Source organism: Peromyscus californicus, unplaced genomic scaffold (assembly GCF_007827085.1).
Source record: "Peromyscus californicus insignis strain IS unplaced genomic scaffold, ASM782708v3 Scaffold_13__1_contigs__length_99412109, whole genome shotgun sequence".
Taxonomy (NCBI): Eukaryota; Metazoa; Chordata; class Mammalia; order Rodentia; family Cricetidae; genus Peromyscus; species Peromyscus californicus.
The window spans coordinates 1,373,916-1,400,422 of record NW_026294424.1 but is presented as its reverse complement, the minus strand read 5'-3'; the positions used below and the strand labels follow the sequence as shown (position 1 = coordinate 1,400,422).

Sequence of the window (26,507 nt, the reverse complement as noted above, 5' to 3'; positions counted from 1 at the left end):
AAGGAGGACACAGAGGGCCAGTCAGCCTAGCTTACTTGCTAAGTTATAGGCCAGTGAGAGACTCTGTCTCCAAAAAACAAGGTGACTAGTACCTTAGAAATGACATCAACATTGACCTCTGGCCTTGACATAGCACACACATGTGCGCAGGTACCTGCATATATACATGTACCTGCACACACATGTACACACAACCACACAGGGGCCAGCAGGATGATTCAGTGGGTAAAGGCAGTTGCCACCAAGGTTGATGACCTAAGGACCGTCTTCTGAACCCACGTGGCGGAAAGGGAGAACAGATTTGGGCAAACTGTCCTCAGATATCTACAGGCAAGCTGTAGCATGTATATATGCTCAAGAACATTACACCCCCGCCCCCCCCCGCCCCCCCCCGCCACACACAAATAATTGTATTAACGCACTGGTGATCTGGTTGTGCACGAAATTAGTCAGGGCTATGATTCAGCATCCACTGGGTTCCCAGCCTTGTTCCAGACCCTGGAGGGAAGCCTCATAGACAAAGTTTGTTTGAGAAAAAACTTAAAGGAGGGAGCAAGCCTGTGAGGTCCTGGAGCGGAGAAGGATGTGAGAACACCTGCAAAGGACCTGATGCAGATACAGGTCTGGTAATGTCAAGATGTCCAGAAGTTCATGTTCCTGGAGCAGGGGTGGGTCTCTGGACAGAAAGCACAGATAGTATAGCCCGACATTTCAGTATGCTTCCCCCCCCCGCACCCCAATTGTTGCTGACTGTGAGAGGGAGGGACTACCCAGTCAGATGAGACTCACTAAAGACCTCGGGAGAAAAGCCACCCACCCCGCAGAGGCAGAAGCAGCTTTCTACTCCCACACTTAGAAGTGGCCCTGAGGTCAAAAATCACAAGAGATCTGGGGACAAACTCTTAACAAGAAGAGCAAAACCTGAAACAAACAAATGGAACAACTTCTGGTGTGTGTGTGGGGGGGTGCTGAGGAAACACAAGACAGACAACGAATGATTACAGTGTCCTCAGAGTGGAGAGGCATTCTACTCACTAATGGGCAGTTTAGGATAAGAACGGGGGACTCAGGGAGCAGAAAAGAACTCTTGAAAGTCAAACTATAAAATTCCAAATGACAAGAATAAAACTGAGCAAAGCCTCCCAGCTTCATATATACATTATATATGCATGTGTATGTATGTACATGTGGGTAACACACACACACACACACACACACACACACACACACACACACACACTATCCATCCAACAGTTCAGGACTGCTCACAGTGGTAGCTGACTAGCATAAAGGATTATAGGGAAAGAGACTTGATAATGGAGACATGTTATCAATCCACACATGTGTGAGTTCTTGAAAGAAGTGAGGGATGGAGAAAAATAATCCTCAACCAAACGTGTTTCTACATGGAGAGAGGAGCTCTGGAAGAAGTCAAGGCTTCCAGAACACAGAATGCCCAATGGGTCTCATCACAAGTGATCAGATGCCTGCTCCTCCGTGCCAGGAGTCTCCCCAATATCCCATGCCATTGAAACAGTTGTCAGGAACAGTGTCCCTTGGCCACTCCTGGACATTAGACCATACTCTTGTTGCACTGCCAGGCTGCTTAAACACCCCCCCCCCCCTTCCTCATCTGCAAAATTGGCCAACACATGGAGTCAATTCAAAGCTGTTTGGAGAATTCAGAGCCTAGGGCAGAGGGCCTAGCTCAGTGCCTGGAACAGACAGCTCTCAAGAAACGCTGGCCTGTTTCTACTCCACCACAGCACCCATCCGGTTAGGTTATAACAAAATGCTGACTGGAAATGTGTCTTTCCTGCTCACCCATATGGCATTTAGGTCCCTGGGTCAGTGACCCCTGGCAGAACATCTTCAGTCCACTCCCAGAGGAGGTCAAGCAGCTCCACAGCAAGAAAGAGGGAGTGGGGGCATCTGGGTGCAAACACTAACCATCCTTTCCCCTATACTGAGCTGGGCGCATCTGCTGGGATCATGACCAAACTTCTAAGGACACCCAAGGGCATGGAGGCCCAGAAGGGCTTGAGGGTGACAGCCTTTCTGAGGATCCCAGGCCATTGCCTTTAGGCCACTCACTCCATGCCCTTCCTCAGAAAACCCTGACCACGATTTACCAAGAGTAGGAGGCTGTGCGCAATCGCACTCAGGAGATGCAGCACTGGGATCCAGAGAAAGCAGCCCAGGACCCTACCAGAGAAGGAGTGAGCTCGAACCTCCCGCTGGGACCCACCTGGAGCCGCGCGCGCAGGCGGCTGGAACGGCAGTTTATCCACAGGCCAAGGCCCAAGCCGAGTGCCGCGCCCAGCAGCACAGCGGGGACCAGCAGCGTGGGCGCCGCCTGCAACGCTTCCCGGCCCAGTTGCAGCCGTGCATCGCTCGTGCAGGCCATGGGGGCTCGGGCGGGTGACCCGCTGCATCCCGCCACCAGCCAGCTCTGCGCCTCCTCGCGCTTCTCTGCTGCGCCAAGCAGTGGGAGGAGCCTGGACCCGTGGCCCCAAACTTTCAGCCATTCCGGGAGAGTCCCTATCGTGCACTGAGCATGCGCAGTCTAGGCGCGCCTTCCAGCCGGAGGACCCAGATGCAGGAGCGAGGGAGCATCCCTGCTTCTAGTCCTCGGAGCAGCAACAGCTCTGCGGTCAATGAGCGCCCAGGCTACCCCAAGCCCCGGCCTGGCAACCCCATTAAGCCCCAGCAGCACTTCCTCGGTTGCTGTTGGCCCGTCCCATCCGACTCCCGCGCTGCTCCTGAGGCTGGTCAGTCTTCTCTAGGGGCCACGCAGCAAGAGCAGCCTCCGCACTTGATCGCTTGAACACTCCTTTTAATCCTGTATCTCCGGGAGAACGATTCTACTCTAGGAGAATGGGTGGAGCGAATGTCACATTCGGGCCCCTCTAGAACCCAGACGTCTCTTCATTTTGTCATTCACTGTCCCACGAGGGCAGGACGGGAGCCAGCATTCAGCCTCTTCAAAGACAAACTGACAAGGGAGGTGACTTATTCAAGGTCTGACAGCTCAGAAGAAGTTGGTAGTGTCGGTCTGCGCACACCTATAGCTTCAGGTCACACACCTGTTATGAAGACCTTCCTGTTTCCTCAGGGCATCTCCGGGAACATTTTCCTGCTAATAGCCTCATGCTGCAACTTTGTGTTTATTTGGATGCTCAGGCCTGAGCTTTAAAAACATACAAGACCAGGCAGCGGCATACAGCGGTGGTCCACGGGCCACTCAAGCTATATAGGAGGCAGAGGCAGACCGGTTTAAAATAACAGATCCACGAAAAATGAACGCTGTTTGTGTTTTGCCCTCTGAAGTCACGTGTTAACAATGCCCTCCGGATGCCTAGCAGTTCTCAAGGGTGAAGTGCTTGGTGTGAGAGGCATGACTAGGTCACTCTCAGACCTGCCAACTCATGGCCTTATCCAGGTCAGGTCAAGAAAGAAGTGTGTGTGTGTGTGTGTGTGTGTGTGTGTGTGTGTGTGTGTGTGTGTGTGTGTGATCGGAGGTGTGGAGAAGCTGGTGCATGGCTCCCTGGCAGCTGCCCAGCAGGATAACTCACAGAAGACCCTGTTCCTGTGACGGGGGTGGAGTGGGGGTCATCAGAACCCAGAAGACAGGCTACCCTCCCAGCTCCTCCCTCTTGGGATGCAGGAAAGCACTATACCCAGGGGCTTTCAGCCCAACTTACTCAATGGCCAAGTGATGGCTTCACTGTTGAAGGGGTGGCTGGGTAGGTCCAGGGAGATTCCCCCAAGCCCCGCAGAAAGTGGGCGCTCCGCTGAGATTGGGCTGAGTTGGACCCCACTAAAGGTGAAGTCCACCTTTTCTTCTTTGCCCCACCCTTACTTCCCTACTTCCCTGCTCCCTGCTGTCTCTTAAGTGACCTTGGCTTTCTAATGCCTCTCAGGTTTCTAACCCGGCTGCGGTGACAGAGCCTGGGAACTCACAGTGTCTCCGGGAATTCTTAATGCAAAGACTGAGCTGAGATCTAGAGAGCCAGTGGGCATTAGTGGGGACCCTTGTCACCCTCAGGGAAGGAGAGTGGCGGGTGATTTGGGGTGCGGCGCTAAGGCGCTGCTCCGCTCCCTCCTACGCGGCGGCTCCAAACTCCAGATGCCAGTGTTCCAGAAAACTTTCCAGGCGGCTCTCACTGAGCATGCTCCGTGGCGGGGCGGGCCCGGGGTCCGGAAGCTCCGGGACTCTGCGGGGCCTGTGTGGGGTCTGCAGCCACCAGATGGGGGCGACCGGTCCCACGGGCGCCCGGGGACGAGCCACATGGGTGCTGGCTGGGGGCGTCCTGGCCGCGGCCCTGGTGCTGGGCGCGGGTCCCCGTGCTTTCTCGCCCGCCTTCCCTGCACTGGGCCCAGGATCGCGGTCCAGACCCGGCCCCGCAGGACCCCAGCTAAGCTCGCAGGTAAGGGGGGCGGGCGCCTGGGTCTGTCTACACCCGTTGGAAGAGTCCCGCCCTGTGGGACACAAGATCAAATGGAGGGAGAGGCTGAACCGCTGCCTGGTGGCCCTTCTAGGAGCATTCTGTATGTACCATGGAACTGGAACTCCAGGACCGGTGGAACCTCAGACTTGGTAGGCATGGGCTTTTAGGGCTTCGAATCCAGGTCTGCATCCTAGGAGTTACGTATCTGAGGGCAAATCACTTCGTCTCCCTTTCTCAGGCCACTAGGACCTAGGTCGTCCCTTTCTCAGGCCACTAGGACACTAGGACCTAAGTCGCCCTGCAACAGATTAGTTCATGTATATAGGGGTGGCAGTGTGGTGAGAAAGTTGAGAAGATGGGCTAGGTTTTTACCTGGCTCAACTCTCCTGGGTGGAGTAGGCTACTGGCCCCGTTTGTGGTTCCAGAATTGGAAAAGCACAGACTCCCCACTGCCCCGTAAGCCCCTCTCCCCAAGCTGGTACAAAACCCTCCTGCTTTCTGCTCAGGACCAACTTACACACTCTCCTCCCTGCCCTCTGCTACCCCCTTGACACAGCCTATCACCTCTGGCTCTTGGTCACCTTTCCCCTGCATCTCCATCCATCCCCCTTAATTTATATCCTACCTTCTGCTGGTGCACTTTTCTAGTCTACCTGATACAATCTAGAATGACCTGGGAAGGCTGTTTCAATGAGGGGCTGCTTAGATTAGATTGGTCTGTGAATAATGGCCCGTGGTGGGAGTGGAGGGCTATCTTGACGTGGGAAGACCCAGCCCACTGTGGGCAGTGCCATTCCCTGGGCAGGGGGCCTTGACCTCTGTAAGATTAGAGAAAGCAAGCTGAATACTCGGCCTGCATGCATGTATTGCCCTCTGCTCTCAACTGTGGTGGTGATGTGACCAGCTGCTTCAAGCTCTTGGCTTCCAGGCTAGGTTCGAACTTGGAATCGTAAGCAGAAATAAACCCCTTCTCCTGTAAGCTGCTTTTTGTCAGGGTGTATATCACAGCAGCAGAAATGAAGCTAGAGCATCTCTCATCCATTCCCTGAAGGTCCCTAGGGGATTTTTGCATCTGTGCTCATCACTTCCCTGCATCCCCCAACCAGGCCCTGGGAGCAAATCCAGCTTCTGTTCCCGGGAGGGCCCTGGCCAGTAATGTGGCCTATTGGCACCAGCTCTAGCCTCGCCTGCCCGCTCTCCACCTGGAGACCCGGGGATTCTCGCAAGGCCACTCTTGCCGCAGAGACTCAGTGCTTTAGGGGCCATTCTGTTCCCATTCTGTCACTTGCAGTCTTAGGTTGTCACTGTATAGTCTGTGGATTGTGCTTTAAGCCCGGTGATTGATGTTTCCATTGAGTCCTTTCCGTCACTCCTCCCGGGGAGGCGTGATGCAAGTGGCCCATTCGCAGAGGACAAAATCAGAGCCTGTGAAAGCTGCTGTGACCCTGGCCTGTGCTCTCACCGTAGCCCCCACATCCCGAGCCCAAGTCCCAGGGTCTGGAAGCTTTGCACATCTTCCCTCTGGGAAGCAGAATGTTCTGGTAGACACTTGATCCTGTCAGGTTCATGTGTGGAGTCTGGAAGAGGGTGACTATTTTAGAGGAGGGACAATACCCTTTGGGAAGTCCCCCAAGGCCATCCAGAGCCAGGGCGCTTCACTGTCATGGGACACTCTCGCCTTGTTGGAGCCTGGAAGGAGCACCTGTGTCCAGGGGCCCTTGGTGCCCCAAGTGATTGGGTGGCTTGAGTCCTGTCCATAGAGTCAACACTTCTTCACCACTCTGGGCGGTTACAGACAGTCCTTCTGTGAGCTGGGTCCTGGATATTCCTGCCTTGGCCTCTTAACTCTGCAAGGCCTGGGTCTGGTCACAGCCCCCAGGGCCTCAGTTCTGTACAGGACTGTAATGTCACTGTCTGAACACCCTACTGAGGGTGCTTATCAGATGCTCCCTCTGGGGTTGTCAGAAGCCTTCACTGGTCCTTCTCTTTGTCCACCCCCCCAATATATACATCTAAGAGTCATGTTCTGTGCAGGGGGTTGGAGAGATAAATTCCCATTGTCTGCTTATTAAGCACTTTGGGGGGAATGAAGGGACTCTGAGGGCTGCTAGGGGAGGAGAGACATTCAGATGGAGAGGCCACAGAGTGCAGACATTTGGGAGGATAAGTAGAAAGGGCCCCTTGAGAAGGATCCTGGTGGGTGTGACCCCAGGTGGGAGGTCTTTGGCCAGTAGCACCCAGGCATCCTTGGTCAGATCTTCACTTCCTGGCCTGAGCTGCCTAGCTGCCTCCTGGGTGGATGTGACACTGGACAGGTGTCCTCTTCCATCTCTTCCCTGAATGCTCACCAAGTTTAGGTTGCCAGTAGTTCTAAGAGTGGGCCCCAGGAACTGTGGGTTCCTGGACCTTTGCAGGGGTCCATGGAGTCAGGGCTATTTTTATGGTGTTACTGAAACTCAGCTTTTCCACATGGCATGGGACATTGGAGGAGAATTCACACAGAGGCAGATATGAGAATTCAGAAGCATCTATCTATTAATTCAGACACAGGTGACTTTGCAAGAGTTGAAAACTTTCTTTTAATTTGGAAAAGCTAACAATATTCATAAAATCTCCTAGTTATGTGACTATAGGGTTCTTATTCCTATTTTAAAAATGGATACTTGACTATTCTGCTCTCTTTTAAATACAGTCTTTCTATAGTGCGGGAGAAATGCAGTGAACACTGACAAATGGAATCCATCCAGACCCAGGTTCTTTACTCTTTCTAACTGCGTGTTAAGAATCATGAAGCTGACCGGGCGGTGGTGGCGCACGCCTTTAATCCCAGCACTCTGGAAGCAGAGCCAGGTGGATCTCTGTGAGTTCGAGGCCAGCCTGGTCTCCAAAGCGAGTTCCAGGAAAGGCGCAAAGCTACACAGAGAAACCCTGTCTCGAAAAACCAAAAAAAAAAAAAAAAAAAAAAAAAAAAGAAAAGAATCATGAAGCCAACAAGTTTGGGAAACGCTGTTCCCTTGCAATCCCTGTCTGGTTCCCTAGGATTTGGAGATGAAATAAGCCAGCTCCTCTTTGAAAACTGAGTGTGTGTCTCAGAAGGAGGCTGCTCCTCCTATTCGTGGTTTTACTTAAATATGAAGCAATGGTTCAGGTTGGCTGGAATGCTAAACTGAATGCGCTGGGTGAGTCCTAGGGAGGAGGAGAGAGAGGGAAAAGGAGAAGGAGTGGGAGGAGGGAGAGTAAGGCAGAGAGAGAAGGGGAAGGAAGAGACCTGAACCTGGCATTGTGAAAAAGACATCATCTGTTAGTCTTTTCTGTGTCTTTATTTTTGTTACACTGTTTCTTTATTGATGTAGTTACACTATATCTTTGTTGGGATTATACCGTATCTTTGTTGTTATACTGTATCTTTGTTCTTGTTACACAGTCTTTGTTGTTTGACTGTATCATGTTATCACATTGTATCTTTGTTGTCATACTGTACTTTGTTATTGTTACACTGTATCTTTGTTGTTGCTACACTGTATTTTTGTTGTTCCTTGTTGTACTGCATCTTAGTTAGGGTTACTATTGCTGTGATAAAACACCATGACCAAAAGCAACTTGAGGAAGAAAGAGTTTATTTGGCTTATGCTTCCACATCATAATCCCTCACTGAAGGAAGTCAGGGCAGGAACTCAAGCAGGGCTGGAACCTGGAGGTAGGAGCTGATGTAGAGGCTGCAGAGGGATGCTGCTTTTTGGCTTGCTCATCATGGCTTGCTCAGCCTGCTTTCATTATCCTCAGTTTATAGTGAATTCAAGGTCAGCCTGGGATACATGAGTCCCTGTCTCAAAACTCAGAAAAATAATTGCATTACTCTGCCCCTCTGTCACCCGTTGCTCCTCTTCCCACATGTGCTGGTTAGTTTTAACTACCAACTTGTCACAACTTAGAGTCACCTGGGGAGGAGTGAGTCTCAGTTGAGGGATTAACTACATCAGGATGGCCCTCAGGACATTTGAGGGGGGTTGCCTCATAGTTGTTAACATGGGAAGACCTATGAATGTGAATGCCAGCAGCACTGGTCTGTGGGCTGGGCACTGATCTTCTTAAGAGTGAAGAGAGCTGGCTGAGCAGCCGCCGCCGCTGCTGCCACCGCCACCGCCACCACCGCCGGCGCCGCTGCCACAGCAGCAGCAGCAGCAGCAGCAGCAGGCCACAAGCAAGCTCACTTTTCTCTGCTCCTGACTGTGATGTGATGTGTCTAGCTGCTTGGGGCCCTGCCTTGACTTTCCCAGGGTGATGCACTGTAATCCAGGATTCATTGTAAGTCAGATAAACCCATCCTTCTCTTATATTCCCTGTCAGGGTGTTTATCACAGCAACAGAAACGAAACTAGGAAACCAGTCTTACTACTTTCTAATATCCTGTTAATACAGTATAGGTATCCAGGTAGTGTATTATGTATGCAGAGTACAAAATATATATAAATAGTATAATATAAGCAGTACTGTTTATAAAATGTGATGCACATTATTATTTTTTTTTTTTTTTGCACTTAAGTCCACTTAAGTGAGGAAGGCATATTTGGTGATTTTGTTTTTTTCAAAGCAGCTAACTGTAGGCATCTGTTGTATGTTTTTGATACCTCCTGGCTGAATCCTGGTCTGGCAGTCACCAAGACTCAGTACCTCTGCTTCTAGTACTGACACTCAGCCCAACTTTCTTTGGTTGCAAGGTGGTGGTTTTTATAGTTTGCTCCGAAGAGTGTTGCAGGAATGATGATTGTGATGACACGGCAGCCACAGTGACAGGGACAGCTCACTCCCTGGGCCACTGAATGCACAGTACTGTGCTGCCTGCTCTCTGTACATTGTCCAGTTTAATTCTTCAAAGCATGACACAGAGGGTGTGATTTGCCCTCTCTCTAGATGAGGAAACTCAAGTCATGGGGACTGCAAGGAGCATGCTCAGTAGACCTGATACTCGGAGCTTTTGCTCACATATGGGCTTAGTCCCATAGGGAAGTGCTTTGTGGGCCTGAGCAGAAAGGCTCAGGACTAAGTGGGCATCTGTCCTTCCTGTTGCTCATACCTGGGTACATTGGCTGCTAGGTCCACATGGCTGTTGAAATGTTACATGCGAACTGTGCTGAAGGGCCCCTGTAACTGGAGGTGGCTGGGACAGCTCTGTTCAGCTCATTCCTTCTGGGCAAAGATCCTTTGGTGAAAGAGGAGGATGAGAAGAAAGTGTGGCGTTGATGTGGGAGCCTGGTGTTCAAGTCAGCCATTCATTAAGGGTGCCCAGGAGAGCTTGGATCCGTCCCTGTTGCTTGGGTCATGAGTCATGAGAATAAGACACACCAAGGCCTGTCCCCATTCTGGAGGGACCTGCATTTTCTCAGCTGGAGTGAGTGAGTAGTGGGTGGTAGATATTTGGTGTAGGCTGTTGGGGTTGTGGATACACACAAAGCAGGCAGCATGGATGGGGGCTGATGTGGCAGGCGCTCTCCATGGGTGCCAGGAAGGTGTTTGAGGAGCTGCTAGATGGGTAGAGGCCCACGTGGAATGCAGAGTGGAGAGGAGCTTTCTGCTGAGGCTTTGTTGTTCTGAGTAAGTGGGCAGCATGGATGGGTGTGGTGTCAGGTTGTCCCAAGGACGATGTTCTTTATGACTATAGTTAACAGAACAAAAGGAAGTCCTAAATCAAGGCGGTTTCCAAATACATTACTGGGAACATCTGACTGGCAGGTTATAGCAAAAGGGGGATTCACGTGCCGTCATTTTTAGCTTTGGGGCTGGTGAAAGTTAGAGATCTGCTAGGTTAATTCATTCCAGAAGGTTTTACCTGGTAGTCATAGGATGTTAGGCCAGACAGCGGTGGGAGAATGAATGGCTATTAAGGGGCTAATGATTGCCCCAGACCATTTGGGTCTGTACCTGTACTGTTCCAACTCTCCACAACCAGGGACCTGCAGATGGATCTGTCAGCTTGTAGAATCCTTGGCAGAGGCTGGCTTTTTTTTTTCTGGGAACTTCAGTGCTGCGTGGCACTGGAGAGTGAATGCACAGGTAGGAAAGGCTGTCCTGATGAAGGTCTAGACAGAAAGGGACAGGATAATGGGAACTGGAGGAAAGGCCATCCATGTTCTAAAGTGGCAAAGAACTTATTTGAGTTGTGTTGCCTCCCAACTTTTGATTGTGGCTCCTCAAGTCATCCCCAAGAAGACTCCATCCCAGCATCCCCTCTGCCTCATCTTGGAGCTCATCACAGGCCCAGTCTGTACCTGGGCCCCAGTCCAAAGCCACACTGAAGCTTTCAGAGACTCATTGTAGCATCTTACACTGGCTCCTCTTGATTAGTCATCTAGACCCAGGCCTTTTGTTACAGTAGCATGAAAGGACTCAGATACCCACCTTCTGGCAGCTACCAGAACTAGATCCTGCCTTGGAGGCACCCAGCTCTGGTACATGCCCGCCTGCTCCAGTGCATAGCAACCAATGAGCAGAGGATATGAGTATGGCACGTGTCAGGATCGCTACCAGGCACAGAGGACTTATAAGGTCTGAGGTGAGTTCCTGGTTACCCTGGTCTAGGATCCCAATGTGGGTGGAAGAGCAGGTCAATGTGAGGTCTGCTCAGGTCATCACTTGGTATGTGTGGCATGGGACCTGGCACACTGAGAGGATCCATCCAGTATTGCTATATGACATCATCGTCACCGTCACCACCACCACCACCACCACCACCACCACCACCACCACCACCACCACCACCACCACCACATGGTGGGAAGAACTGGAACCGTCTAGGGCCCAGGGGAGTACGTGGGTTTAACTGGACTCAGCTGGGACCAGATTTCTCCTCTCATTTCTCCTGAGCAAGCTTCCAGGAAGTTTTGAAATGGTCAGTTTTTAGAGAGGGATTTGAGACTCGGAGAGGCTGAGTGACCTGTCCAAGGATACACCGAGAATGAATGGTTATACCTAGAACACAGCTCTATGGACTCCATATCCTGGGTTTTATCTTCCAGTCTGATAACCGGCTGGGTCTGGCCCAGACCAGGAATGAGCTGTGATTCACGTTGTGACTCCTCCGTCCTTGGAGGCTTGGATTCGTGATCCTTTAACACTCTTTCAATGGAATATTCAAGTTCCTGAAAACTGGGATCAGCAGAAATAATCCCCATGGCGTCCTTTAGAGAGTTTTCATCTTACATTTACATCAGACACTTGGAATATGAAAATTTTCTCACTTTCTAATGAGTTTTGTGTTTTATTGTAGCACAGAGGTATTTCGAGAGAAGCCCAAAGTCCCTCTGAGAATGGAGTGATATTTCAGAAATGCTCATTGGTAAGTTTCCAGGGGAGATAATAATATTTTCCCCAAATCTCATGAAGTCATCATGCATTTAGGAACTAGCAAAGAGTGGGTCTGTGTGTTCACTTTGAGACCCTGGCAATGGAGAGAACAAGAGATCTGAGCTCATGTGGCCTCCCTAGGTTTGCTGGGGCCATTTCGTTATGTCATTGTTAGTAAAAACCTAGTGGTCACTTAGAGAAGGGGTGAAAGTGTCTTGTGTTTATCCCACGTAAACAGTGATATGGTCCTTGATGGTTTTAAAAATTTGAGTATGGGCCAGCAAGATGGCTGGCTCAGCAGGTAAGGGTACTTGATGTCCAGCCTGACCACCTAAGTTTGACATCTGGGACCCTCAAGGTGAAAGGAGAGAACCGACTCCTGCAAATTGTCCTCCGATGTGCACGTGTGCACTGAGAAATGTGTGTATTGCCCTTAATTGAAGAAAAAAGTAAAAAAAACCCAAGTTCTTAATTTGTCTAATGCTCTATAGCTGTTTGACCTTCTCAGCAGCATGGGGTGGTGGCCATCATCATCCTTGTGTTGGGCTCCCAGTATCACCCTTTGCTTCAGTGATTGCTGGAAGGGCTCACAGGACCCAGAAGGAGAGCGCTCACATTTACAGATCATTACTGTGGAAGGTGGAGAGCAGAGAGAGGAAAACGAGGTGAATGTGGCAGAGACAGGGAGGGAGCAAGCCACAGAGGAGCAGGAGTGAGCTCCCGGGTGTGTAGGGATCTCACCCAGCAGAGTTTGCAGAGAGATCCGGGTGTAGGGGTCTCACCCAGCAGAGTTTGCAGAGAGATCTGGTTCTCCAGCACCTGGGCAGGGACATCCTGGCCCAGCTGTGGCATCAGGGTTATCCTCAGGGCTCTCCTGTAGGCATGGAGCTTCTGTAACAGAATACTTGAGACTGTCAACTATAAAGAGAGAAGATTTTTTTTCCTCCCCACAACTTTGACTATTCCAGTCTGCGACTGGTTGGTTAGGTCTCTTGGTTTGGTTGTTAGTGTGTCACAGCTGGAGCCATGTCAGGAGAGGCCTGGTCACCTCATGGTGGCCAGAAAGTGAACAAAGGAAGAAGAGAGAGACACTCTGGTCCTGAAATACCCCCTTACAGGCCTTGTCTGCTCTTGATCTAAAACCTTCCATCAGGCTGTGCAGCTTAAAGTTGTTAATGCTCCCCACCCCTCCTCCTCCTTCTTCTTTGAGTATTTGTGTGCCTTTGTGCGGGTTGTATGTGTGTGTGTGTGTGTGTGTGTGTATGTGCCTGTGTGCCTCTGTGTGTGTGCGCCTGTGTGCCTCTGTGTGTGGGGTGTGTGTGTTTGTGTGTGTGTGTGTGTGTGTGTGTGTGTGTGTGTGTGTGTGTGTGTGTCTGTGTATGTGTTTGCACATGCATGCAGAAGCCAGAGGCTGATGTCAGGGACCTTGTTAATCACCCTCCACCTTCTCTGTTGAGAGAGTCCCTCTCACTAGAACTGGAGCTCGCCAGGGCAGCTGGTGTAGCTAACCAGCTTGCTCCAGGGATCTGTTTTATTTCTCGGCATCTTACATGGGTTCTGAGTAGTCGGACCCTGGTCCTCACACTTACACATCTAGCATGTGACCCACTGAGCCGTCTCCCTGGCCCAGGTGATGGTACTATCTAACAGTGCTATGAGCTGGGGGCCAGGCCTTTAATGCCCAGGCCTTCGGGGGAGGCTCCAGATTCAAACACAGCATGGCACACTTAGGGTGAGGCAGAGCCTGGGTGGAGAAGACCAGCCAGGAAGAGGGGACCCACTGGAATGCAAATGGCCCTCCGAGATCTGACTGTGGGGTCAGGGCTGCATCTCCAGTGACTCCAGCAGAGCTGTTATTCCCTCTCTTTTGGAACACCAGGTGTCACAGTGACCCCATCCTGACTAGGTTCTGAACTCAAGAGATTTCTCTGTGGGAATGAGTTGACTGCGTCTCAGGGCCCTGGTTTCTCTGAAACTGCCCCTAAGCCACAGCTTGACAACCGCTCCCCCTAACTCTCACATCAGGTGGAGCCTGGTAGAGTCTTGGAGCCTCTGAAGCTCAGGCTTGTGGGTCATCACGGGAAGCCGGGCAGACAGGGCTCTGCCCTCACTCACTCTCCTCCTGCCCTAGGTGTCCGGGCGAAGTGAACCACAGACCATGCATGTGCAGCTGTCAGTGAACAACACCAAGACGCCCAGGTCAGCCAACCTTTCGGACCTGCTTGTGCTGGATGAGATCACTGGCCTCACGCTAAAGGAGTCGCCAGGCAATAAGACTCAGGACGGACGCCAGACTTTCAGAAAGAGGTTTCTGCAAGGTAACCACAGACACTCCAGGCCACTGTGGGAGATATGTCAGAATGCCTTCCTGTGTTTTCTGAGGAAGGGCCACAGCAGAGCTGGCTTACCGTGGCCAGCTGGGAGCCCCTGAAACTCCCAGAGTCTGCCACTAAAACCGTGGGTTTCCTGCTTGCTTTAGACGGAGGTGGAGTTGGGGAAGAAGTGCCGGGGGTTGTTTTTAAGACAGTCTCAGTTTTATTTTAATCAGCTTTAGCTGGATACAATGGTAGAGGTGTGAATTATAGTGAACCAATGATGCACATGTAGTTTATAGTGACCCCTCACCCTGTTGACCAGAATTATTGCTGGTTAGGAAGATGGACAGATATTTTTGAGTTGTGCTAGACAAAGGCAAAGGTGGGTTATTGTCAGTCTCAGAGGCGTGATCATGAAATATGTAGACACGGCCCTCATGTGTAAGCATGTTGCTCATTGGTGTGGTACTCTATTTCCAACAGAACCTGAGCTCAGTACCTTATAAAGGAGAAAGGTTCATTTTGGCTCATAGTTCTAGAAGGTTCAGGTCCCGTTGATTTGGGTGACATAACATGACAGCCATGTGTGATGACGTAGAGCAGTTTACCTTACTGTGGTGTGGGAGTGACAGAAAGAAGGCAGCCAATGGAGTCCTGTGATCCCTTCTGAGGATATGTCTACCCTGTTGCCTGGAAGATTTGAACAGTCCCCCACCGCCCCCCCCCCCACCCCCCACCCCCGGCCAATAGTGCCATAGACCTGGGAACAGGCCTTCAACACATAGGCCTTTGGGAACAATCCAGAGCCAACGTGCGGCTGGTAATGTGGACTGCTTGCTGGCTTCCACAAGCCCCTCCTCAAGTGAGCTGTCCCCGTTCAACTAAAATCCATTCCTGGATTCTGCTGTGACTGTAACTTCAGAGCCATCCTTTCTCCCAGGAAGTTGGAGACACCTTTCTTGTTGGTAAACATCTCACGGTCAAATGAAGAGACTAAAGCTGGAGTGGGTGGCAGCTTGCTCAAGGCCGTACTGAAATGGAAGCAGGCAGCCTGAGTCACATCAGCCAGGGGACCTGCTATACTCTGCAGCCCTTCACCTGCCCACAGCCACTTCTGTGGTGGGGTGTGCACTGCTCATCATGGCTCTCCTTACCCTTGGGCCTGGATGAGCCCTCAGAATCTTTCTTAACGCAGTGCTATTGATAGGAACTGGTGGAAGAGCCTACTACTGGTGACTTTGTTTGGTGGCCCTGGTTCAAATGAGATTCTAATTTTTTTATATCTGAGCGAAGCCACCCCCCGTGGCTCTTCCTTCAATGATACAGAAACAAATCTCTTGATTGATTCTTAGGGTGGTGTTCAGAGAATGGCACACAGGCTGTGACAGAGCAGACAGACTAAGATTCAGTCCGGCCTGGCAGCTTGACTGAATGGCTTCTAGAAAGTCCCTGAGCACCCTGGGCTTCAGAGATCCCGAGGATCTTGGTGCCTCAGAGCATGCTGTAGTGGGATGAGTGAGGTCATGGGACACTGCCCTTGGCCTAGTCAGGGCCTGGTGTCACCCTTCGGTTCCCTTTCAAGTCCTTCCCAGCTCTGGGTCTCACTGCCTACCCCTCGGTTTCTAGCTTCTTCTATGACTCTCAATCCTCTTGGATCATGTCCGTTCCATCCCTGTTCCTCAGACAATGCCGAGAGGTCCCGTCGTCCTGCTCAGTACATATACATCTCTATTCCCTGAGGAATGGCCTTAGTGTTGTTTTTCCCAGGAAGCCCTACCTGATTCCTAACTCCACGGGGACCCATCTCTTGAATATCCCTGCCCAAGCGATGCCTCACCCTAAGTACTCACTAAATTCTGCTCCACCACACAGGGCACACTTCTCCTTGCCTGCACCAAGCACGGTGCCACCCCCGGGGTGAGGTCAAGGTCGTAGTGAGGTCGGGAGGCATCAACACATCCCAGCCGGGCCTGTGGGAAGTTGCCTGGTTTGGTGGACACCATGTCATCTTTTGTTTCTTGGTCCTGTTTTCTCCTGTGTATGTCAGGCCTTCACTTTGTCCAGGAAGCTGACTTTCCAGAGGACACAGTTCAAGTCACCTGTTCCTGAGCCTACCACATGGGCACACAGCGCCGGCTCTCAAATTAGGAGACAGGCAACCCCACACCCAGTGAATGTTTCTGAAATTCCAATGGCAATCAAACTCTAGTTTCCTGCCTCTCTGACCCCTGACCTCATTATCATCATCATCATCATCATCATCATCATCGTTTGCCGCCCCACCCCTTTATTAAAAAAAATAGATGTAAGATGGAGGGCTGAGAGCTAAGTGGTTTTTATTTACCACCTGGCTGATCCAACCCCCACAATCACAGTGTCTCCTGCATGCTGTAGACGAGAACAGAGTTAACATGTTAAACCTCAGCTCCCTCCTGGGGGTCCGTGCAGGGATGCTCTGGGTGTGAGAACTATGGTCTGGGGAGGTGGCTGGGAATGCCTCCCCCTTCTCACCACCTTAACTTTTGTCCTTGTAAGAAAGCAAAGTGGACGACGTGGTGATGTTTCCAGGCAAACTGATTCCCAGGCTCCATGCTCATCTCCTCTGCTTCCTCCACAGTGGTCTGGCTGTCTCTTAAGTTAGGCCTAGCCTATCAGCTCTGTCTCACCCACCTGCTGGACTGGACCCCTGCAGGAGCTGAGGGTCCTGCTTTCTGTGGGCAGAGCTCCTGTGAGAACTCAGAAGAGTTTGCTGCGGAGGGATGAAGGGGCCAGAGAGACCAGCCCTGCCTGCAGCAGAGTGTGTCTGCTTGTGGCTGGGGGACTTAGAGCAAATTCTAACTTATTCTCCCCACTGGAGTACTCCCAGAATCCCCTGGGGTGAATGAAACACTCCCAGAATCCCCTGGGGTGAATGAAATCCAGATGCTTCTTGCTGAGGGCCTGGGATGGTGAACCCCTGTAGCAGGTACAGGGTTGCAGGGGCCAGGGGTGTGGCTAGGCCAGGGGTGGGGGCTATTTAGGGGTGTGGCCTGGTGTGAGGAGGCAAGTCCCCTTCTTGATCTATACTTGTTCTCTCTGAGCAGTGGGAGAGTGCTACTCTGTCAGCTACATGGCCTCGCTGGACCCCACAGCTCTTGGGACTGGAGAGAGCCTGGACCTTCCAGCCCTGCTCATCTTTCAGAGCTCCTCACAGGTAACCCTGTCACCTCACTTGGGATCTGTGGCTGCCCTGGATGGGTGCTTGGGAATACTGACCCTAAGGGCAGAGGAGCAATCCTTTCTTCCTCTCTCCCTTTCTTTCTTTTTATCCTCCCTCCCTCCCCTTTCCTCTCTTCAACTAACCTCCCTCCCTCCCTCCCTCCCTCCCTCCCTCCCTCCCTCCCTCCCTTCCTTCCTTCTGTCTCCTTTGCAGCTTCCCTTCTCTAGATGATGTCATTTACCGACAAAGGCAGCTTCCTTGTTAAAAGCCTCCTCTCCCTCCCTTCTCGTCCATGTTCCACATTAATTAGTCTCTTCTCCAGCAACCTTTGAGTTCAACATGGCTCCCATTTCTCAGATGAGGCAGCTGAGGCACATGGAAATGAAAATCTTGCCTAAGTTTAGACAGGCCACTCTGCTCCACGCAGTTCACCACAGAGAGCTGTGTCCCTTCTTAGCCCTCGGGATGTGGGGTTCAGGTTCCCACAGTTTCCAGTAGAGAAACTGAAGGCTCAGCCTCACTGTTTCCTGAAGAGGCTTTAGGAGTTGGACAATCCCTGCCCTCTCCAGCAGCCAGGGGCCAGTTACCACTGAATTCAGGTGTGTGGGTTGGACGTAGTGCCAAATGTTCCCTGTGGATCAGACTCCACGTGGCTGAAACATGTCTTTTCTCTCTTTCCCAGAACAGAACCCAGCTAAAAGCCCACTTTACCATCACAGTGGAAGAAAAGATAACGGTAAGATGGTGTTCAGATCCATCCTGTCCTCATGCCCACCTAGATCCATGCTGCTGTGTCGCCACTGTGTGGCCTGGCCTCCGAGCCAAGGGGAGGTGCTGGCCACTGGCCTTGACATCCCTGATATGCATGGTCTTAAGCCCTGTGGTTCTCTTGGTGACCTTCTGTGATGGTTGATCCTGAGTGCCAACATGATAGGACTTAGAATTGCCATGGAAACGCAATCGGTTTCTGTTGCTGCAGTAAAACACGGTGGCCAAGGTAGCATATAGAAGGAAGAATTCATTTGGGCTTACTATTCCAGAGGGACAAGAGTCCATCATGGCAGGAAGGCATGGCTGCAGAGCCAGCAAGCTGAAAGATGATGTCTTCAACCACAAACACAAAGCAAATAGAGACAGGCTATGAACTCTCAAAGCTCACCCCCACTGTGTGCTTCCTCCAAGAAGGCCATACCTCCTACAGGCTCCATAACATCCCCCAAACAGCGCCATCGACTGGGGACCAAATATTGAAAAACGTGAACCTGTGAGGAAATTTCTTATTCACAATGCCATGGAAACAAACCTCTGGGCATGTATGTGAGGAAGTTTCTAGATTAGATTAACTGAGGTGAAAAAAAAAAATCCATTTTAAACGTGGGCACCATCCCATGGGCTGGGATACGGAACAGAATACAAAGGAGGAAGTTGCTGAACACCAGTATTCACCCCCTCTCTGCTTCCTGACTGTGGATGGAATGTGACCGGCCATCTCATGCTCCTGAGGCCGTGGCTTCCCTACCATGATGGACTGTGAGTACCCTGAACTGTGAGCCGAAATAAACCATTCCTTCAGTTTCTTGTCAGAAACCAGAAACATAAGCAATACCCGTTCCTTCCACCCAAGTGGGATGTGCCAGCCACTGCCTGGCAGGTGAAACACCACTGTCCACCCGTGCTGCTGGTCACCTGGAGCAGGTCTGTCTTTGGACTGCCAGCTCCTGAATAATGACACAGAGATTTTTTTATTAATAATGAAAGCTTGGCCTTAGCTTAGGCTTGTTCCTGACTAGTTCTTAAAACTTAAATTAACCCATTTATATTAATCTGTGTTTTGCCATGTGGCTTGTTACCTCTGCTCAGTACTATATGTCCCATGTCCTCCATGTCTGGCCAGTGAATCCCTGCTTCTCTGATTCTTTCCCCGAGTTCCTCTCTCTCCCTGGAAGTTCCGCCCATCCTCTCCTGCCTAGCTATGGGTCACTCAGCTCTTTAGTAAGCCAATCAGAAGGTGCCTTAGGCAGGTGAGGTAAAGCAGTGACATCTTCATACGGTGTGATCAAATATCCCCAACAGTCATCACATTCTTTCCTGTCCCCAGGGTTGCCCACCCGGCCCAGATGCTGGGGACAGTTTGTCTTCCCAGATTGTGCCTGAACACTGTCTTTCTGCTTCTGCTGTTCATCAGGAGTCTGTTTCCTTTTTCTGTTTGGCAGTGAGGTTCTTCCTAGCACACACACATTCTCCTATGTCTAACAAGTGTGACTCACTCTGTGGGTTAGTCAGCCTTCTCCAGGAGAGAGGGGGAGGGGGAGGGGGAGTGAGTCCATCGTGTGTACTGGCTCACGTGACCATGGAAGTTGAGAAGTCCCTGCATACCAGCCATGTGGCGTAGTCCAAGTTGGAAGTCCTTGGGCCTGAGATACTGATGATGTGATTCATCTGAAGATGGAAGTCTGAGGACCTAGTGCCCATTGGCGTGTGGCCTACAGTCTTAGGCAGGGGAGTCTTGCATTCTGTGTTCCATGCACCAGACAAGAGGAATGTGTCCCTGTGCTAGGAGACAGACAGACACATTCATCTTGCCCCTAGATTGGTTCTATTCTGGTCCAGCCGACTGGATAGCACCTGTACATACTATCTGTACATATATACTGTATGGAGTGAGTCTGGGTGTTGTCCAAGTGCACCCATAGGTAGGATTGTTCTGGGACACCTGTCTACATTCACATTCTGGGTATATATATTTTTTTTCTTGGTCTGTTTGGACTCATCTGCTGATCTTCACAAATGCACCCAAAGTCAGGATTTTCCCTGGTGTTCCTTAACCCCATCAAAGCTGACTCTTGAATGTGACCAAACCATACAGCAACACTCCATACTCCCTCTGCATCTCAGGGGCCAGATCTGAGCAGCTCACAATTTCTCAATCCTGCCAACTTTGACACAGGTGTGTGAGGGAGATTCCATTATTAAATCACTTTCGTTTCACAGATGGGGAAACCGAGTTCCAGTAGTTTGCCCAAGATCCTATGGCTAGAATGGCATGGTCTCTGAGCACACCCCTAGGCTTGGTGACTGAACTAGTGAAAGGCTACTTGACTGTCAACTTGTCAGGATCCAGGATCACTTAAAAGACACACTACTGGGCATGTCTGTGAGGTCATCTCCAGAGAGGTGTAACTGCGGAGGAAAGACCCACCCTGAACGCAGGTGGGAAAAGCAAGCTGCACAGCGGTGTTCATCCCTCTCGGCTCCCCGACTGGATGTGATGTGACCAGCTGCCTCGAGCGCCTGCTGCGTCTTCCCTGCCATGATGGACTGGAGCCTGGAGGATGCCTTCCCTCCCTTACGTTGTTGTTTTCAGGGGTTTTGTTGTAGCAAGAAGAGTGACTTACACAGCCACGCAGCAAAGTTAGCAAAGGAGAAAGACGAAAGGCAGGAAGTCTGGAGAAAGTCCCCAGTGACCTTCAGGTGCTCTCCCCAGCAATGAGCCCTCGGAGCATCTGTGAACGTTTTTTAGGGGGAGAATGTCACACAGCTACCTTCTGCCTGGCTCACACCAATTTCTGACTCCCAGAGGAGGCAGATGTTCAGCAGAGACCACACTGTTTGCACAACATGCTCAGTGAGTGGTGGCTCCCTCCCAGATGTCGGTCCCCAGATGCTGGCCAAGGCCCAAGCTCACAAGCTGGCCTCTAGAGAACAGTAGGAAACGAAGCCAGGCATGTTCACTGCTGCTTGCAGGTCTAGCAGATGACAGTATGGCCTTTGATCCCAGGTGGCAAGTCCCACAGCTATACGGTGAGACTCAGCACATCTTAGGGGCCATGGCACCACACAGAAGAGATGGAAAGAGAGTGGGTCTGGCTTTTAGCAAGACTGAAGCCGAGTGAGACAGTCAAAGATGTAGATAACAGTTTCCTTTGTTGGTATGAGAGCTCCCAAAGGAAGTAACCCTATCTGGTGCATTCTGTGTTCCTTTTCCTCCCTCACCTGGTAGGTGACAATCATTCAGTAAATATCCCTTGATTGAGCTGATTGTCACCGATGATAATTGCCAGTCAGCTGAGGAAGTGGCTGGTGGCCTCATGATTGTGATGGGGAACATTCTCTTAATGGATGTGCCCCTTCTCCAAGGCCCAGCCCTCCCACAAGGATGGAGAGGGGCTTTCTCCAGAGCTCAGGCTGCTCCTCACCTGCACACTGCCTTTGGGGAAGAAGGAAGAAGTGCCTGTGCAGGATGCAGGCTGTCCCCACCAGGTACCCTCCGGGACCCATTCTAGGATCTCTGTGCAGTGGCGACAAGAGGCGTGTGAGCCTGAGGTTCCATAGTATTGTGAGTGTAGCAGACTCTAAGACCACATGACCCGATTTGAATGCTGACCGTGTGTGACCTTCAGCATTTTTCTAGCCTATCTGGGCCTCATCTTCCCTGATGTAAAATGAGAGCCATGTCACGGCATCTATCCAGGCAAGCGGGTGAGTCTGTGTAGAGCACCGTATTTCTTTAAGTCGCCGTGGACACCAGCACCTACTGCTGGTGTCATTTTTATGTAGTAAGAGAGCAACACCAATCACCAGTGTTCTGTGATCAGTGAGAATGACTGTCATTATAGCGTCAGGCTCAGATGTCGAGAGGAGCCACTGTGGTACTAGAAGCATATGTGTGATCCAGTGCAGTGTTCTTGGGGACTGGAGTCCTGAGGGGAGATCCATGCCAGTGAGGCTGGACCCTTGGTGGTGGATGTGTTTAGCAGGTCTAACCTGGGCTCTTGAAGAGGTAACAGGGTTATATTGGTGGGCGAGTGGTGGCTGGAAGAATTGTCATGCAGAACAATGGCATACATCTGTTTGCTGTATGGCTAGCATGCCGGAGCATGCGCCAACTACCCTACTGCCTCAAGCTAATAAGCCAGTTAAGGAAAAGAAGGCCTTAGGAAATTTCTTTTTAGTTTACTGCCCATATCCCTGGTGAGGAGAGTCTCAGAGTGTCCCATAGTGCCAGACGTGGACTGCAGGTCTCAGATTCCTCCAGACCCTCCTGCTGCCCGTGGATCGGGCACTGCAGGCTGGCAGGCACCAGGACCTCAGGTGGCTGTGCTCTCTGGGAAGGAGCCCAGGGCCCATGAAGATACACAGAGAGAGTTCTACCCATGGTCACAGTGGCCAGAGTCATTCAGGGTCCACTGCCAGCAGTCCACCCAGGGAGAGTGAGAACTTATCTGCATGGATGTGTGTCCATGCAGTGAAGTGTTGCTTTATTAAATGGGGAGAAGATGGTGTCCTGGCTGGATGTAGGGCCAAATGAGTGGATCTCTTGAAAGAACGACAGAGGTGGATGTTCTAATCAGAGCAAATCTAAATAGATAAAGTAATGTATAGAAAGTTAATCTGTGGAATTTGAATATAAGCGGTTGGAAATTTTACTTTTAAAAACAATAGCAGGAAAGATAAGCGAGAAACATGGAGAGATATTTATAGTGTATATAAAAGACAAGTGGCCTACTATGTAGCTAGCATATGTTAACTAACAAGAGGAGGGAAGTCATAACAGATGGCTAGCTATGAAAAGATTTGTTTATTTCTTAGGTATGCAGTGTTCTGCCTACATGTGTCCCTTCAGGCCACAAGAGGGCACCAGATCTCACTACAGAAGGTTGTGAGCCGCCATGTGGGTGCTGGGAATTGAACTCAGGACCTCTGGAAGAGCAACCAGTGCTCTTAACGGCTGAGCCGTCTCTCCAGCCTGAAATGAGAATTTTTGAACACATGGTTTTACAGGGAGCCCTTGAAGACTTCTAGTTGTCACATTATTAGCAAAACCACGAGGCTTTGAGTTGAGATGGCGGTGTGCAGGTAATCATGTCGTCACTATTGCTTTTTCTACCACATCGATTTCCAGCCCGCTGGCCGTTGTCCTGACCTCAGCTCCTGAGTGTCCTAGCTGCCTCCAGTGCTCCTCAACAGCTCGACACAGGACTTTAGTTGTCTTCCTAAGAACCCAGACCTTCCTGTGCTCTTTTCTTAGGAGCTTCTTATTGATATTTCATCAGAAAAGTTAACCCCCTTGTCTCCTCCAGGGGCCGCTGGGACCCTCTGTTTTCCATATGGTCCCCCAGGCCTTTCTCTCAGACATTTCTTGGACCAGCATCTCTGACTCTGGTCATCCCTACTCCCCAGGCAGGTTGTTTGCCCCCTGCTGGACTGCCATGGCATCGCAGCGTCAGGCTTACTCCTCTGACTGGCCCCTGACATGTTTGTTGACATGAGACTTTGCCTAGAAGAGGCCTTTGAATCTCCTTTTATCTGGGCTGCCACTGGAAGTTACCAACCACACTAAGCATGGGTCTCCCCATCCAAATGCCCTGATCAAGAAAATCCCTCATGGCTGTGCCCAGCGCCTATCTCCTAGTTGATTCCAGATCTAGTCAAGTTGACGACTAAGACGAGCCATCACCGCGAGGCTTCATTAGGACATGTGAAATGTGATTGATACTGCCTGCCGTCGATCTGAACACCCACGCATCAGCTGGAGGCCAAGAGTCTCTTTACTGTCACGCCACTTCCCCAGGTCATCGGGACACAGGGCAGCAAGCCACCATCCTGCCTGCTCCTTGGATATGGAGTGCCAAGTGAAAGATTTCAGCAAAACTTGTTGAAACCTCTTCTGGGAAAGTCGTGTGTGTCCCCTTTTCCCGAGTTTGTTGGGGGGGGGGAGGAGGATTACTGTGTGGCTACTGAGCATCCTGAGATCCCCTCTGCACCCAGCCTCCTCCTCACAGAAAAGCTCAGCAATGGCAGCTGTCCCACCATCAGGGAGAACTACTGGCGTGTTAGCTTCCTGCCTTCCAAGCCTATACATATATTTATCACATAATTGAAGCCAAACTTTCTACACGAGCCTTCATTGTGTCTTTGGAACTCGGTATTGAATTCCCATCTTTTCATCTCTTCTTGAAAGGCCTTTTTGTGCAGTATCACTCCTCATAAATGCTATGAAGAATCCATCAAAGGCAAGGTTGCAGCGAATGTGTGATTAGAGGGGTGGGCATGGTGAGCGATGATTCTTTGCAAGAGGCGGGGGGGGGAGTTAACGTGCTCTGGGGGTGGAGGCTGTCACAGCCACCATTTTTTTTTGCTTCCTGCCTAGATATTGCAGCCTAGGTCCGCTTGTGTCCCAACATCTGTGCTGACAGTGGTTAGTGGTGGGCTTTGGCTGTGCTGTTCGTGGGGACATTTAAGGATGCTGACTTGAGGAGGCTGGATCTAATACTTGAACAGCCTCAGTTTGGGTTCCTGTCTCTCCCCAGTAGAGGGGTGTCACTGGCACAGATCATCCAAGGCCACTGTCAGCTTTTATATCCTCACATGCATTCTGTCACTCAGCCCTACATCCACTTACTGTTGCCCAAGTGTTCCTCTACCACGAGCCCTTCTCTGCTTGCAGTAGTAATGGCAGTTCAGATGCCCTGAGATGGCTCTGCAGTTAAGAGCACTGCCTTGCCTTCCAGAGGACCCAGGTTCAACTCCCAGTACCTACATGGTAGCTCACAACTGTCTATAATTCCAATTGCATGGGACCCAACATCCTCACACAGACATACATGCAATGCACATAAAATAAAAGTAAATCAAGTTAAAAACAAAACAAATCCCTAAACAGATGTTCTGACATGTGGTGAGGTCTTCAGCTTTTGTAGTGTGGATGCTACATGTATATGCATGCGTGCGTGCGTGCGTGCGTGCGTGCGTGCGTGCGTGCGTGTGTGTGTGTGTGTGTGTGTGTGTGTGTGTACATATTCATGTATGTGTACACACAATAACAAAATAGGCAATTTATTGGCATTGATAGTGTGTGAATCAAGTATTGCAAACCCATTACTACTATATAGTTCCAGAACATTCACATCACTTCCAGGGGAAATTCATTACCTATAAGCAGTTGCTCTCATCCCTTCCCTCCCAGCCCCTGGCAGCCACTCTCCTGCCTCCCATCTCTGTGGTTTGTAGACTCTGGGTATTTCTATGATTTCTGCTACCTTGGGGGTCATCTACCTGACTGGGAGTCAGGTGGTGGAAGCAGGAGGGAACCTCAGACTCCTTTCTCTTTATGCAGGTTCTACCTAACCATGGCCTCCATGCAGCAGGCTTCATCGCAGCCTTCCTCATCTCCCTCGTGCTGACCTTGGTGGCCCTGTTCTTCCTGGCACAGGGTCGGTGTCTGCAGGGAAGTGTGCTGGCCAGATGCCGGGTGAGTCTCCTTCTCAGGGATGTTTTAGTAGGCAGTGGTGTAAGTGGACATTCATCCTTCATCATGATGTGTCTCAACTCTGGACCATGTCAGACCCCACTTGGGAGCTAAGGATAGAAGCTCAGGTTTGCTTCTTCGGGGACACAACTCCACCCTTCACCCTGGGGCTGGGGATGCATCTCAGTGGTAGAGCAAGTTGCCTAGCCTTTACCAGGCCAATCCACAGCATTGCCAGTAAATAGGGAAATTAATTCATTAATTCATTAATTAAGCAAAAGCTCCTAGGATGGTTCCCTAAAAAAAATTATTCTTAATTAACACATAATTGTGTGAATTTATCTGGTAGAATGTGATAGGTTGACACATTCACACAGTGTGTAGTGATCAGTTGAGCATGGCACACCCGTCCCCTCAGGCATTCACCCTTTCTTCCTGTGAGGAAATGTTCAGACTCTCTTCGAGCTGGTGTGAAATATGTGGCACCTTCTTGGTGACCAGACTGCCACCCTGTGCTATGGAACTGCCCAGCATTTTCCTCCTGCCTGCCCTGGACAGCCTCTCCCAGTCTCCTCCCCTGCACCCCTGCTAACCATCACTATGCTCAACCTCTAAGGAATCATCTTTTTTAGAGTCCACATGTGATGGAGAGCAGTGCTTGGCTTAGTTCGCTGTAACATCCTCGGGGTCCACCCGTGTGTTGACAGTGTGGTGGTTTGAATGAGAATGGCCCCGATAGGCTCATATATGTGTATGCTTGGTCTCCAGTTAATGGGACTGAGGAGGTGTTTCACTGGGGATGGGCTTTGAGGTTTAAAAAGCCCACACCAGGCCTAGTCTCTCTCTCCTTCTCTGCCTGTGGATCAGGATGTAAAACTCCCGGCTACTGCCCCTGCATCATGACTATCTGTTTCCCATCATGATGATTATGGACTACTGTAGCTTGAGTTTTC

The 26,507-nt window shown here is 50.8% G+C and overlaps 2 protein-coding genes across 9 annotated transcripts in view; one reads left to right on the top strand and one right to left on the bottom strand.

Annotated features, from left to right (window-relative positions):
• The window catches only part of Evc (EvC ciliary complex subunit 1), a 41,240-nt gene extending 38,693 nt beyond the window's left edge, over positions 1 to 2,547 (bottom strand). For 3 of the 8 annotated variants that reach the window (XR_008217630.1, XR_008217631.1, XM_052736056.1), the window contains exon 1: positions 2,249 to 2,547. Coding sequence is in view for 6 of the 8 variants with exons in the window: in XM_052736056.1 (XP_052592016.1) it covers positions 2,249 to 2,407 (159 nt within the window). In the remaining 2 variants the exon portion in view is untranslated. The remainder of the gene's footprint in view (positions 1 to 2,248) is intronic. The other 5 variants (XM_052736053.1, XM_052736054.1, XM_052736057.1 and 2 more) reach the window with 4 other exon arrangements.
• A 1,654-nt stretch (positions 2,548 to 4,201) lies between these two features.
• Evc2 (EvC ciliary complex subunit 2) overlaps positions 4,202 to 26,507 on the top strand; it is an 85,591-nt gene continuing 63,285 nt past the window's right edge. Inside the window, exons 1-6 of the mRNA XM_052736051.1 lie at positions 4,202 to 4,430; positions 11,716 to 11,784; positions 13,924 to 14,110; positions 17,191 to 17,300; positions 17,989 to 18,042; positions 25,423 to 25,557. Of these exons, the coding sequence (XP_052592011.1) occupies positions 4,251 to 4,430; positions 11,716 to 11,784; positions 13,924 to 14,110; positions 17,191 to 17,300; positions 17,989 to 18,042; positions 25,423 to 25,557 (735 nt within the window). The 5' untranslated portion in view covers positions 4,202 to 4,250. The remainder of the gene's footprint in view (positions 4,431 to 11,715; positions 11,785 to 13,923; positions 14,111 to 17,190; positions 17,301 to 17,988; positions 18,043 to 25,422; positions 25,558 to 26,507) is intronic.